Here is a 13,719-nt window from a genome sequence, read left to right as displayed (position 1 = left end):
GTGGGCGCATGCTGATTGATTTAGGGTTTTTGCGTTGGGAGCTTTATATAGGCGGAATGGCGAGGTTGGTGGAGGCCTGGTGGCCCCAGACCACCCCTAGGCGCGGGCCAGGGCCAGGTCGCGCCTAGGCATGGTCTGGCCACCCCGTGGCCCTACTCCGTCTCTTCTCTGGACTCCGTCTCCGCTCCGGGAAAAATAGGAACTTTGGCTTTTGTTTCGTCCAATTCTAAGAATATTTCCTGTACAACTTTTCTGAAATACAAAACAACAGAAAACAGGGAACTGACACTATGGCATCTTGTCAATAGGTTAGTTCCGGAAAATGCATAAAAGTGCCACAAAGTGTAAACAAAACATATATCAATTGGTGTAAAATAAGCATGGAGCATCAAAAATTATATATATGTTTGCAACGTATCAATATGCAACTATGTGAATTTACCTAGATGACAAGGAAAACAACTAAGTAAGATATAGCTAGACAACATATAATAGAGCAATCAAGGATAGAGGTAACCGAGAGTGGATCACACGGAGACATAGAGATGATTCCCGTAGTTCCTTCCTTTTGAGGGGAAGTACGTCTACGTTTGGAGGAGTGTGGTCGCCACAAAGGCCTAACCAACGCCACGAAGGCCTCACTCGGGTCTCCTGTGAGCAACACCACAAAGGCCTAGCTCACTTCCACTAAGGGATTTCCTCAAGGCGAAAACCGGGCCTTTACAAGGTTCTTGGGGCACACATCCACAACTGAATCAGAGGCTCCCAATAGCTTTAACAACACAACAACAACAAGAACAACAAGAACAAGAACAAATCAATCACAAGCAACTAGGGTTTCCAATTGGAACACTAGCAAGGGGGCCCTCAAGGAAATGAGGGGGAGATGCAAATCGCTTTTGTGAAGATGTAGATCGGCCTCTTCTCATTTGATTCTCCAAAGCTTAAGAGATTTGTGTGGTTGAGGGAGGAGATATGATGATTTTCGTGTTCTTGGTGGCTCAGCAATGGTGGAAGAAGTCTTGAGGGTTTGAGCAACTTTACAAGGTAGGAGAAGGGTTCCATAAATACCCCTCTACCATTTCTGCCCGTTGGGAACACTTCAGCTGCAGTGCCGGCCATGAGACAGCGGCAGTGCTGGCCAAGTAAAACCTAGGTAACCTGGTCGACAGAGAACAGCCGGCAGTGCCGGGGTGCATCCACGGACAGTGCCGTGGTGCATCCACCGACAGTGCCGAGGTGCAACCACCGGCAGTGCCAGCCTTCTGTTACCGGCAGTGCCGACCTTTTGAGATTTCAGGCCAACTCTTTTCTTCCTTTTTGGGGGAATTGATTTTATCAGCGGTGACCCTTTACTTTATCTGACACACTTAGCAACATGTTAGATTATCACTGGTGTTGTTATCAAATACACAAAACCTTAGAGATCATGAAATGTTCTTTCACCAAGGAACAACTTAAGCACAACACCACGAAATTACATGGTGTGGTTCCGAATAAAAAGGCAAACTCCTTAGGCAACATTAAACTTCATGTGGGCTTCAGTGATATTAATAATTACGGCGAGAGGATAACGTACTTACATTTGAGGTTGTGCATTTCAAAAGTTCCTACCACGTGATCTTCGGTAGGCCAACATACCACAAGTTCCATGCAAGTTCATGATATATCTACAAAAAGCTCAAGATTCCAGGTCCTCACGGTATGATCACTGTATCTGGAGATTTCAAGAAGGCTCAAGAGTGCGAAGAAGGCGAAGCCACGTTCGCATAGTCAGTTATTTCTGGCGAGGAGCTGCAAGGGTACAACGCCGTGGTGGATCCGGATGAGATGCAAACCACCAAGAAGTAGATCTCCGACCAGACCCCCTCGTTCAAGGCCGCGATAGAGACCAAGAAGGTGGACCTCCTCGTCTATAAAAGCGAGGAGGGGCCGCCAGTCGAGGAGAGACAAGAGAGACATACATCAAACCCTAGCTACGCTAGATCAACACCACTTTCACCACCTTGGTGACTCCCTGTAATAATCATCATCATCATAATACAAGGAGACAAGCAACACCTAGGGTTTCTCCATTGAAGGCCTGAAGATGGGTAAAATCTTGTTTGTCCCCTGTGTGTCATGCTTGTACGCCGTCGAAACCACCATTACGCTTCTTTCCCAAAACTCAAGTCCATCACGTATGGGTATTGTCGTGGTTACCCCATGTCATTGGGTGTCTTGCTTAGTCCCCATACCATCGTCCCATTTGGTTGTTCTCATTGATCAGGCAGTGCATGTAGGCCTCGATGTTCTCGACATAGCAGTCGTACTCATAATTGGACATCACAAAGTTGTTGTCAATTGCAAATGGACGAAGGAAATGGATGTTGAAACCATACCGAGATGGCCGGCGTCGGCCCTGGAATTCCCTCGAATAGCTTGCGGGGCACATGCATGTTCTGCAGCGGGATCACTTGTGGCCCCTTGCCTGTCCCTGGCCTAAATCACATGTCATAAGAGAATGGCTGAGGTCGAGGCAAGCCACAACAGGGCTGCCCCCTGCAAAGAACAGTACCTCCGACAACGAAGATTGCGATCCACCGGGCTAGGAAGGAGATGCCGGAACATGGTAGAAGGAACATGGCGTCCCCGCTGGTCCTGCAGGCGAAAGTGGTTGCACAGGCTGTCTTGCAGACGTGAACGAGCATGTCGAAGAGGCACATGGCGTCCCCCGCTAGCCTTTAGCACCTTTCCCTTAATCACGACGACGACGACTTGGGAGGCGAAGATTTTGATGTTAGCATTGGCATGCACCCATGATGAGCTCGGCCTCCTTCTTGGCGACTACGGCTGCCTCGGCCACCCTTGCCTTCACGGTGCCACGCTGGGTGCATCGTTTCTTGGAGTTGGGGCCATCTTTGCCGACGTCAAGTCTTTATGCAACGTGGTGTGGATGGTAGGGTCGGGGACCATGGTGCCGACGGCTTCCTCCATTGCAGTGTAGGGCTTGGAAGCGACACCGGTGAATTACTGGTGCGAGTAGCAGGAGAGGGCGTGACTAGTGTGCGACACGTTCAAAAGTAGAAGAGGTGGACGCGAGCTGACGCGAGTGGTGTCCGCTCCAACACACTTCCAGCCCAATATTTGGGTTGGGAATTGGTCTTTCCGCACGCACGTCTCGGTCCGTTTACGTCGGGTATCTAGACTAGGTTTGGTACCTTGTGTCCATTCGGAACAAAACGGGCATGTTCAGTCCAAAACGTCGGTCCACTCGAGATGCAGCAGCTACTGATGTATCTAGCGCATTTCGGGTTGGTAAAGCTGTGTCAGTTATTTGCGAACAGAGGTTGCACGGAGTAATTTTATGCCCATCGTACAGAAAACTGATTAACAATTTAACACACTGTATCTTCACCTAGTACGGGGTATATTTCTAGAGTAGCATACTGAATACGCATACGGCGATAGATTTGGCGTGATCTCAGATTCCCCGACAACCAGCTTGTATCGACGAGCACAAAAATCGAAAACTCAGCAATGGTGCGCCGGCACGCCGGCTCGCTGGTGTGTCCGGCAGATACGACACGGCGACACCCCTCATCCCGACCGCCGATAGCACGACGGTCCAGCGCACGCCCCGCTCCTCCACAACTCCGGCAGTACGTACCCTGCCGTGCGTGCACAGTGGCGCCGGGGACAGCGGCTGGCCCACCCCAATCCGCCCGTCCCATGGCCTCCGTTGCCAGTGCCACGCATCCATCCTGGCGGTCGCGGCCGACACGGACGGCGCCGATCATCTGACCGACTGACCGTGACCGACCTCCCCGGCGCCGGGGCGGGGCGACCGATCGCTATATAAATACTGGGGCGACGCGCCGCTCGGCCCGCGTGCGCGTGCTTTGGCTGCCGCATTCGCTCGATTTCCGGGGCGGATCAGACGGCCGGGAGCGAATCCGGGGATCCCCTTCCGCTCCTGCCCCCACACCACATCTCTCTCTGCTTCCTCCCCCCACTGATCGATCCTCCTCTCGCGGAGAAGAAAGAAAGGAAAGAATTTTCCTACTCGCCAGTTCAATCGGCGGCAGCAGATAGCTCCGGCGGCCGACGCGTGCGTAGTTTCCGCGGTGATCTCGCCGCCGCGCGCGCATTGGAGGATCTGTCTCCTCCTGCTCTCAACATTCCACCTGAGCGGCGCGGAGAAGAAGAACAAGGTACGCAATGGAGATCGATGCTGGAACTTCTTATTTATTCCCCCTCCCCTCGAGGAGATCTTACCCTTCGTTCCGCATTCGTGCTCTGTTTCCGCCATTGCCAGCCTCATCTCCCCCACTCCCCTTTTCTGGGTGGCATCGAGTTCGTTGCGACGCCGATCATTTAAGATCCCCAACCTTTTCCCGGGTCCATTGGGGGGCAATCCAATTGTTTCCCACTGTTGCCTTTTCCCCGTGCCGTCGACACCGTCTCGCCGCAATCATGACTGCTCTCCTCCGTTTTCTTTACTCAGCATCTCGTTTGATTTGCGCACCAAACCTCCGCATTTACTCCGTATAGTTATAATCTTCCCCCATTTGCTCTGCTCCCTGTTCTTCAGATCACCTCGGCCGGCGTCAGGACAGAAGCAGCAGCGGTGAGCGAGCGAAAGGGATACGGATACCGCCGCCACTGTCGCCGCGTCGCCGGGAGCATTGCAGTGATCGACAAGTTTGCACAGCTGATGGGCGCCTGCTAACCGGTAAGCTATTTGCCTCGTTTGCCGTCATGCGTATCCAATTCATGGTTTGCTTCTTCATCTTCTTGTCAGTACTAGGAAAACTGAATACTTGACGTTTATCTGATTATCTCGAAAGAAGTCCAAATAACCCCCCTAAGTACTAGCCTTGGGACGTTAAACCCCCTCAAGTTTAGATTGGGGCAATTAACCCCCCTAACTATAGAATACCGGGCAAATGACCCCCTCTGGCCAACGATGGCTGTTTTGGTGCCCGTGGACTAGCGGTTTTCCGTGGTCGTGATGGCGGTTTCCCGGCACGTGGACGAGACGCGTTGTCCCGCGCCCGCCGAACCTCTCGTTGGCCGCTCTCGCACGATCCCTCCGCGGCAGCTGTTGAGACCATCGGACCCAGGCTGCTGTTGCTGTTGTATGCGGCAGGGAGCGGGCAAGGAGCAGACGGGCGCGCTCGGCGTCGCGCTGGAGCTGCTCGACTCGAGTGGGCGGCCGGCGGCGGATGCTGGTGCTGCGTGCGCGCGCGTAGCGCAAGGTGCTAACCGACGTGGTGCTGTATTGAACCAAGAGAAGTAGGGCATGGCTCGACGGCCGGCTGGCTCGCACGATGTGTGTGTGCATCAAGGGAACAAGGGAGCGACGATGCGCTGGTGGTAGCGTGGTGCTGCTCAGTGAAGTGATGGATCGATGTTAGCTTCCTGAATCGATGGATGCCTTGGCCAGCTGGTCTGGTGATGCAAAACCAAGACAAAGGATGCGGCAGGGAGCACGACGGGAAACAGAGAAGGTCAGCGGCGGTAGAAAACAATGGAGGATTAAGCCAGAGACGGCGACCCAAAACAGGAGGCGCGCCCGTGTGCTTAACATGCCGGAGTGGTCCGCAGATACGCGACGTGCTCGTGCCCAGTGCTTGTGTGGAACAATGTCGGACATGCGCGAGCTTGGCACAGCGGCCATGGCGCCATGGCATGCAAACTCGGGTCGGGACGGAGATGACGTTTCCGAGGCGAAGAAGAAGGGGATGGGCGGAACCGAGAAGGAGGCGGTAGCTCGCCGAGAGGTCGATGGCGAGCCGGCAGTGGCCGGAGTGGACGGAGACATCGGCGTGCTGACGGTGCGCCTAGCCGGCGCCCGGGAAGGAGACCTTGACGATGAAGACGATCCCGAGCGTCATAGACTCTGATCGTCAGAACGGACGGAGAGCTTGATGCGGCGCTCCCTTCCCCGTGATCGGATGGGGACAAGGACGACAGAGGCATCGGGTCTGCGAAGTTTTTCCGGCCATGCGCTCTTGGTGGTTTTGGTTCAGTGGTGACCGGTGGGAATCTGAGAGAGGAAAGTGGCAAAGGCCACCACACAGGTTGGACAAATGCAAGGCAACGAAAGAAAGCCACTCCTCCGGAGATTGAGGAAAGCTTGTTAGGAGCAAGTTTTTCCGGCGTGCGCGGCGCAGACGTCCAGGCCGGCGGCAAAACCACTGATCCGCACCAAAACAGCTACCAAAACAGCCTTAGGGGGTATTTTGCCTGGTATTTCATACTTAGGGGGGTTAAGTGCTCCAATCCAAACTTAGGGGGGTTTAACATCCCAAACCCAATAGTTAGGGGGGTTATCTAGACTTCTTTCGATTATCTCTGTTTTTCTTTTATCTGATTATTATCTCTGTGACTGTGACACTGGTACGTTAGCTCCGGGGAAGTGGCAATGTTGGACTGAGGTTCCATTTGAGTAGTGGTCTTTTCTGTATTGGCCATTTCTCTAGTGGGACCCACTGTCAGTGGCTGAGAACTTCCCCACGGCCCTGGGCCCAAAAGGGCCTCACGGGCCTGTCCAGGCAATTTGTACATCCACATAGTTCCTGTCTTGTAGGCTCCCAAGCAGACAGGGACCAACATACGCACAGGGTGGCTTGTACTAGTACCACTGTTCGTTATTGCTTGCTCTTTCTTTTTCCTCCCAGAATTATCGTCGCTGTCATTGATTTTCATCTTCTTTATTACTTCCCGGTCCTTCGACAGCGATGATTCACTTAGATCTACGCAGAACCTTCTCTGCACGCGCTGTACTTGTTCCAGTTTCTCCAGCAGCACCGATCAATTCGTACTACAGTGGTAAGTATTTGAATGAATACTCTACATTGAGCCTAGTACCTCTAGCTCACTGATCCCACACCGGTGGTACATCAGTGATCCAGCAGTACCTATCATACGTACATCCACCCATCCACGCTTGCACTGAATCAGCCTACCGCGTAGCCTGTACCACAAAAGCACCGCTTCGAATCGACGCTGCCGCGCGCATTGACTCGGTTCCTTGCTCCGTGGTGCCTAGGGAGTAGCCGACGAGAGAGACAGACTTGGCATAGCGACAGTGTCCTGCAGCAGCCACAGCGACATGGCTAGCCTGCTAGACCCGGCCCGGCGCCCGGCGCGTGCACACATGCATGCGCAGTACGTTCCAATGGGGCCCCGGCCGGCGCGCGCGCGTGCGCCTGCAGCTCTCTCTATCTATCCGTCGGTCGCCGCTGCGTCGCTGTCCTGCGGCGAGCTGGTGGCCGGTGGGTTTTATGGAAGCCCGAAAGGCTGCGGCCGGCGCCAGAGGCGGCATGCATTTGGGCGCGGTGTGGTGTGGCCGGCGCTGCGTCGCCGGCACTCTCTGACTCGGAATTTATGCCGGCCGGACGCGGCTCGTCTGCTCTGCTCGCATGGTCTGCAGTGCATGTCCCTGCTCTGCTCATGTGCTTTCCGTACGGGCCGTGAACTACTTCGATTTTCTCTTTGGCTTTCGTTTTCTCTTTGGCTTGGAGCGTGATGCTGAGAATCTGTCGGGTGCTTGCATCTTATATGTATCTACGATGCAGGGAAGAGGTAATCGAGTGGTGGGGCGTAGTGAAAGGAAGATGCTAGCATGCATCGCGTGTTCGACCAAGGACGGCGGAGAGGACGGCGGCCGGGTTGCGGCCACGCCCCACGGCAGAGACGCCAGCAAGTCTCTCACCTCGCAGGTATGTCTTCAAGTACTAGCATCCGCACATTTTACCTTAGACTTGACATTGTCCCATTCATAGATACGCCTGCTCTTGTTTTTTTTTTTTTTGAAACAAGGCAAAAGATTTACCATTTTCATTGAATAAGGAGAAGATTTTAGAAGTTTACAACCCGTCTCGGCTACAAGCAACTACTCTCGCGGCATTACATTACTTAGAGCCTTCGCACGGGCTAGACGCCACAAATTCGCCTCCTCTTTGATTTTTGCCAGCTTTTGGTATTTTTACTACTAGATCGATTGGTAGAAATAACTGAATGGGATCTGAAGGAAGAATAGCCGAGCTACTCTCCTGAGCTGAACTTCTGCAATTGCTTTCCCTTGCACTTGGCCGCCAAGTATATCGTACTACCACGTACCATGGGATGCATTGATCAGTCGATGTGAATAGCCTCTGAAACTACTTGGCGTCAGCGTCACCATACCGTCAGCCTCTGAAACTACTTGGGAACAGAGGGAGCAACGCAGTACACAGCATTTTCTCTTCTTTTTTTTCCATGAAAAGAAGGGCTTTCAAAATGGACGTACATGATACTGACAATTCGCTCAAATTCTTAAAACGTTCCTCCACAAAGTTGGTCAAGGCCCAGGCGAACATGAGTAGACGTCGCGGTGCTGCTTTTCCTAGATAGATGCATCCCCACACCACACCCATCCCAAGCTTTGTTGGAGTCTGGACGCTCTGGCTCTGCAGAAGGATGTGATTTGATTTTGTCACTTTTGTTCCCCACATTCCCCTCCAGCTTTTGCTACCGTTCATCTATCCTCTTTGCTCCTAAAAAGATAGCAAACCACGCTAGGTGCTGCTAATGGTATCTTCTTCCCCTCCTCGAAAAGGTACTCTTCGGCTGATTTAACCCTGGGCTTTACTCTTCCAAGCCAATACAATATCTTTATTTTGCACGAGTCCAGAACGTTGCCGCTCACGCAAGGAATAAAGGTGGGCCGTAGCCCGTAGCCCATATTCTGTGGTCCTTACACGGGCCTTGCTAGGCTAGGCTTCAGTGAGAGTTAGATCCAGCCCGGGACTGCCTTCCCGGTGCAGCATGTCTGCACGATCATGCCATGCCTCGAGTGTCCACCGTCCTTGGCATCGTGCACGCTTTTCCTTTTGCCATCTTTTCAAGTACAGATGTTAAGCAAACTCCACACGCATTATTGTTTCTGAACATGCGTAATGGGATCACCCCCTCCTTGGGGTTATCATGATCGGCACCAGGTGCGGTGCTGCTTTGAGTTGGGGGCGGTGCTGCTTTGAGTTGGGGGCGGTGCTTATTTGTTCCTTGCTTCAGACAGAAGATGTCCTAGCTGGATTAATTAGGACACCGTGGTGGTGCGGCTGGCCTTTGTGCTTTTTAGCCTTCTGCTAGGCAAAAATGTGCCGTGTCTTGCCCTAATCAGAGCAGCATCCATCATTAACTACCTGCTGTTATAATTGAGTCTTTGCTTAAAGACTAAACTGCCTCATGGGATTGATCAATCGTTGCTGCGCATCGACATTGCAGCTCCGAGCAAGGACGCACGCACCCCACTTGATAACCAAAGTGAATGTGATTATGTGATCGGTGACGACTGTTGTCGTGGTTGTGGGGTCTAGGGCAATGGTCTGGCTCTAACGGCTGAGGGTGTATGTAATGCATTTTGCTGGCTCAGGATTGTCTTGTCATGGGCTCTGGCAGAGCGTGGGTCTTGTGTTTTGTGGAGCTTATGGGCTCTCCGGCTATCGTTTGTCCATGTTTTGGTGATGCATAATTGCATCTGTCTGTAGCATCCATCGTGTTTGTGTGTTGTCGACGCGTCGGGCATCAGACCTAATTTGGCTAGGCTGTTGAGCCCATTTTGTTCATGGATTTCAAGTGATTCCTGTTGATTAATTGGCCAGTCCTATTTTTAATGAAATTCAGAGTTATTGTCTTTTTCCGGAAGTTTCTCGAAAAAGAAGAGAAAAAAGTAATGCTGATGGCAGGAAACTAGAGAGGGATGTTTGATTGCGTAAAAATAACTCATGGCAATGATTTGGGCCTTGTTGTATTCATGGCGGCTAACTTATTTTTCATTAGTAAAGTCGTAAATCGTACTGTATTGTATTTAATGATATGCGGAGCTCCTATCTCTGTCTCTAGAGATTTCCCGAAAGAAGAAAAAGATAGCCATGGTGACATATACTAGAGTGATACGTTTGATCGTGGAATAAATAGATTCACGACACCGATGTTGGAAGAAACGTCTGTCTGAATATTTATCTATACCCTGGCAAAATAATGTGGTGCTCCTTCACTTTCTTCCATGCTTTTGTTGGGTCCTAATCAAGCAGATCAATTAATATGCTCAGTTCAGATATCTTGTGCTCTGTCATACGATACTGTTGACCTGACTGAGGGAGCTCCTCTGCAAATGTGTTTTCAGTTGAAGGACATGGTGCTCAAGTTCTCTGGCTCCGGCAAGCACTACAAGGCCACCGGGAGCCCATCATTCAGAGGCAATCGCTTCCACCGCTCCAGCCGGCTTGCCGCGTACCCGGGCGTCGTCGACGACTCGGGCTTCACGTCTGACGGTGCCGGCGAGGCATACAGCTACATGAGAACAACGTCGAGCACAGCGGCACGCACCGCCCCATCATCGACGTGGGACATGCCCAAGATCAACCATGGTTTCCAGACGCACGCGAGAAACCCGAGTACGAGCTGGATACCGAGCATCGGGGAGGCGGACGAGGAGGAGGACGATGATGATGATGAGACAGTTGTCCTGGAGGAAGACCGCGTGCCGAGGGAGTGGACGGCACAGGTCGAGCCTGGCGTGCACATCACCTTCGTCTCCATCCCCGGCGGCGCGGGTAACGACCTCAAGCGCATTCGGTTCAGGTTTGTGCCGATCGATATTTCTTGACCGTGTCCTGAAGTGATTAGGCTTGAATAGTAATGAACTAATCAAGCGAATCGACGAAAAAATGCAGCCGGGAGATGTTCAACAAGTGGGAGGCGCAGCGGTGGTGGGGCGAGAACTATGACCGCGTCGTGGAGCTGTACAACGTGCAGACGTTCCGGCAGCAGGGCCTCTCGACGCCGTCGTCCTCCGTCGACGACGCCATGCAGGTCAGTTCAGCCGCCATATCTAGCAGTGAACCCGGAGTCCAATCCATCCGTGTGCTGATCATAATTTGAAATTGTGGGGTTGCAACGCAGAGCGAGTCGTTCTACTCCCGCGCTGGCTCGACGAGGGAGAGCCCAGTGGTGATGCTGCCACCATCAGCGACGGCGAGGACGATCGGCCGGACGACTTCGTATAAGGCGGCGTCCACGGCCCGGGCGACGTGCTACCCGTCCACCGCCGTGCCGGACCCGTCCGACCACGTGTGGGCGCACCACTTCAACATGCTCAACTCCGCCGCGGGCGCGGGTGCGTCGTCCATGCCGTCGAGCGCCGGCGCCCCGGGCCCGTACGACCCTTCGCGCGCCACCACGTCGTCCCTGGACGAGGCGTCCGTGTCCGTGAGCAACGCGAGCGACCTGGAGGCGACGGAGTGGGTGGAGCAGGACGAGCCGGGCGTCCACATCACCATCCGCGAGCTCGGCGACGGCACCCGGGAGCTCCGCCGCGTCCGCTTCAGGCACGCCCGCCATAAACCTTGAGCAGATCGACCACCTTTGCTGAACTGTGTGAACTAATCAGGTCAATCGTTGCCGTGTTGTGTGGTTTGCAGCCGGGAGAAGTTCGGCGAGGAGCGGGCCAAGGTGTGGTGGGAGCAGAACCGGGACCGGATACACACGCAGTATTTGTAGCGAGACACACAGAAGCTAACACGTACGTCAGTCAGGTCCAGGATGAGTCGTGTACTAGATTAGAGTGGAGTGATGGTGTGATACTTAAGTAGCGGTACTGCAGTTTGTTAAAAGTCTAGTTTCTACAGAGTGAACAGAGAGAGTTATGCTTTGGTTTCAGACGCGGTAGGCCCAGGTTGCTGCTGCTTGTGTAAAAATGGCATCGCCTAAGATCGGTCTGCATCTTTGCTGAACAGTAATATTCATTTGTTTATTTGTATGTTTTACATGCCTGTGTAATGTCTTGTTGATTTCCCTGGACTTGATGATGCCTCACGGCCGTTGCTGCTGATATTTTGGTCATTTTTTGTTTTCGAAAGAAAGGCAAAAAAAAAAGAGTTGTCTTAATTCATTGATACAGAAGGAGAACCAACAAGCAAGGTTTCAGTTTTAGCACCCTAAGGTTACAACACCACCGATATAAACTTCCAAAAGCCTAATCTCCTGGCAAGAGGTGAACCAAAATTTCATGACCCAAAATATCCGGCCTTGGCACCTCTTGCACCATGCTTGACAAGGATCTTTTTGCGGCGGCTACAAAGGTCACCATTCGTGATGGGAAGAGGGCTAGCTTTTTGGAGGACCCTTGGCTAAATGGAAGGCGGCCGAAAGACATATCCCCTCTCATTTATAAAGGATCAAAAAGAAGAAAATGAACCATCAACAAAGCTCTAGAGAATGACTTTTGGACCATTAATATCAAACACTCAAGATGTTTTGACTCAGGACGTGCTACGCACGAAATCCATGGTGGAGTGCCAAGCCATGGAAAAAAATAAGCGATGTCCATACATATTGCACCATCATACATTGGATGGCTTCTGAGTTGGTAGCCGTAATATCTAGATAAACCCATTTGGCAATTGCTCGCAGAGCAACTAGGTTTAGTCGGTGTAAGGGTATATTGCCCTTATTTTTTTTTTTTGAAATTAATGATAAACTTTACAAACTAATATTTTTGTTAAGTTTTATATGAAGGAATAGTCGCTAGTTATTATTTGAAGACCATGTATTGGATACTAGCATATATGTCATGAAGATAAAGATATACCTTGAGTCTTGCCATCAAGATCATCAATTTGAAGACATGAACATGATATGATCAAGAAGAATAAATGAAGGTGGAGTTCTTGTGCGAAACTCAATTTAGCCATGATGCAGCTTATGTGTTAAACAATGGATGATCAAAATATTATGATAAAGCATTAGGAGCTACAATGATCAACAAGACTAAGAGCGAAGATTGGATTCAAATTGATCAACACATAAAGCATAAATAATGTAGCACATGGAATCATGGGATCTTGTGGTATGGTAAGATTTATCAATTATGCTTTATGAACTAACCATCATATGTGTGTCTTTGTATTGTCATTAAAAGTAAAGATCTCATATAACCTACGAGAGGATAACATCAAGTAGTGATTGTCATCAAGATTGAGAAAGGGAAAGTTCAAGATGAGCATCTCGACAAGATCATTTCCTTGAAGCTTGGCGCTCATTTGGTGATAATGGACATGTGAAGATGTGGCTTAATGAAGTTATCCCATAGTGGGGTATGAGGGACAAAATTACGAGTCTTCACGAAGCAACAATGATCATGTGAAGTTTTCTGTTCTGAATGAAGTTTGAAGCATTACCATCAAGATCAAGCAGGATGCACAAGACAAAGATATGGCCTTTCTAGGTTTTCATTATACCGGTCTTAAGGTGATTGTTGAGAGACCGTGCTATATGATAGATATTCACACTATCAAGAGGGGCTTTCGGTTGGGTAACTTGATCACATCGTCTTAGGGAGTTCAATTCTTTGCATACTTTGCATACCCTTATTCTTGTTTCTTCTTGATGTTTCTCTATCTGAGGTTCTTGATCTTCTTGCTAGATTTCCAACAAGCCCAAATTCATCGAAAACTGAATTTGCACCCATGTTCTATTGTGTTTTCTAGTTTGGACGTTTTTTGGGGAAGGTTTCACACCTCCCCACATTTCTATTTAATCTCTTACGGCTCCTTTGATTCATAGGAATTGTGTAGGATTTGAATCTGATAGGAAAATTTCCTACACATGTTGTTTGATTCATAGGAACATATCCTTAGGTCTCCTTTGATTCATAGTTCTTTCCAATGTTTCTATGGGTTCTTGGGC

General features: G+C 50.9%; 1 protein-coding gene across 2 annotated transcripts; it reads left to right on the top strand.

Moving 5' to 3' along the window:
- Nucleotides 1-3,858: 3,858 nt before the first annotated feature.
- LOC127306539 (protein Brevis radix-like 2) lies at nucleotides 3,859-11,798 on the top strand. 2 transcript variants are annotated; one of them, XM_051337196.2, is made up of 7 exons: nucleotides 3,859-4,193; nucleotides 4,574-4,714; nucleotides 7,566-7,709; nucleotides 10,157-10,614; nucleotides 10,707-10,845; nucleotides 10,936-11,360; nucleotides 11,454-11,798. In XM_051337196.2, the coding sequence occupies exons 3-7, from the start codon at nucleotides 7,605-7,607 to the stop codon at nucleotides 11,530-11,532; spliced, it is 1,206 nt and encodes a 401-aa protein (XP_051193156.1). In that variant the 5' UTR covers nucleotides 3,859-4,193; nucleotides 4,574-4,714; nucleotides 7,566-7,604; the 3' UTR covers nucleotides 11,533-11,798. The 2 variants fall into 2 exon arrangements, with proteins under 2 accessions (XP_051193156.1, XP_051193155.1); XM_051337195.2 differs by lacking the exons at nucleotides 3,859-4,193; nucleotides 4,574-4,714 and adding an exon at nucleotides 7,332-7,451.
- The last annotated feature ends 1,921 nt before the right edge of the window (nucleotides 11,799-13,719 follow it).

This window comes from Lolium perenne, chromosome 6 (assembly GCF_019359855.2).
Source record: "Lolium perenne isolate Kyuss_39 chromosome 6, Kyuss_2.0, whole genome shotgun sequence".
Lineage (NCBI taxonomy): Eukaryota > Viridiplantae > Streptophyta > Magnoliopsida > Poales > Poaceae > Lolium > Lolium perenne.
The sequence above is the reverse complement of the archived record's forward strand: the minus strand, read 5'-3'. Positions and strand labels throughout refer to the sequence as shown.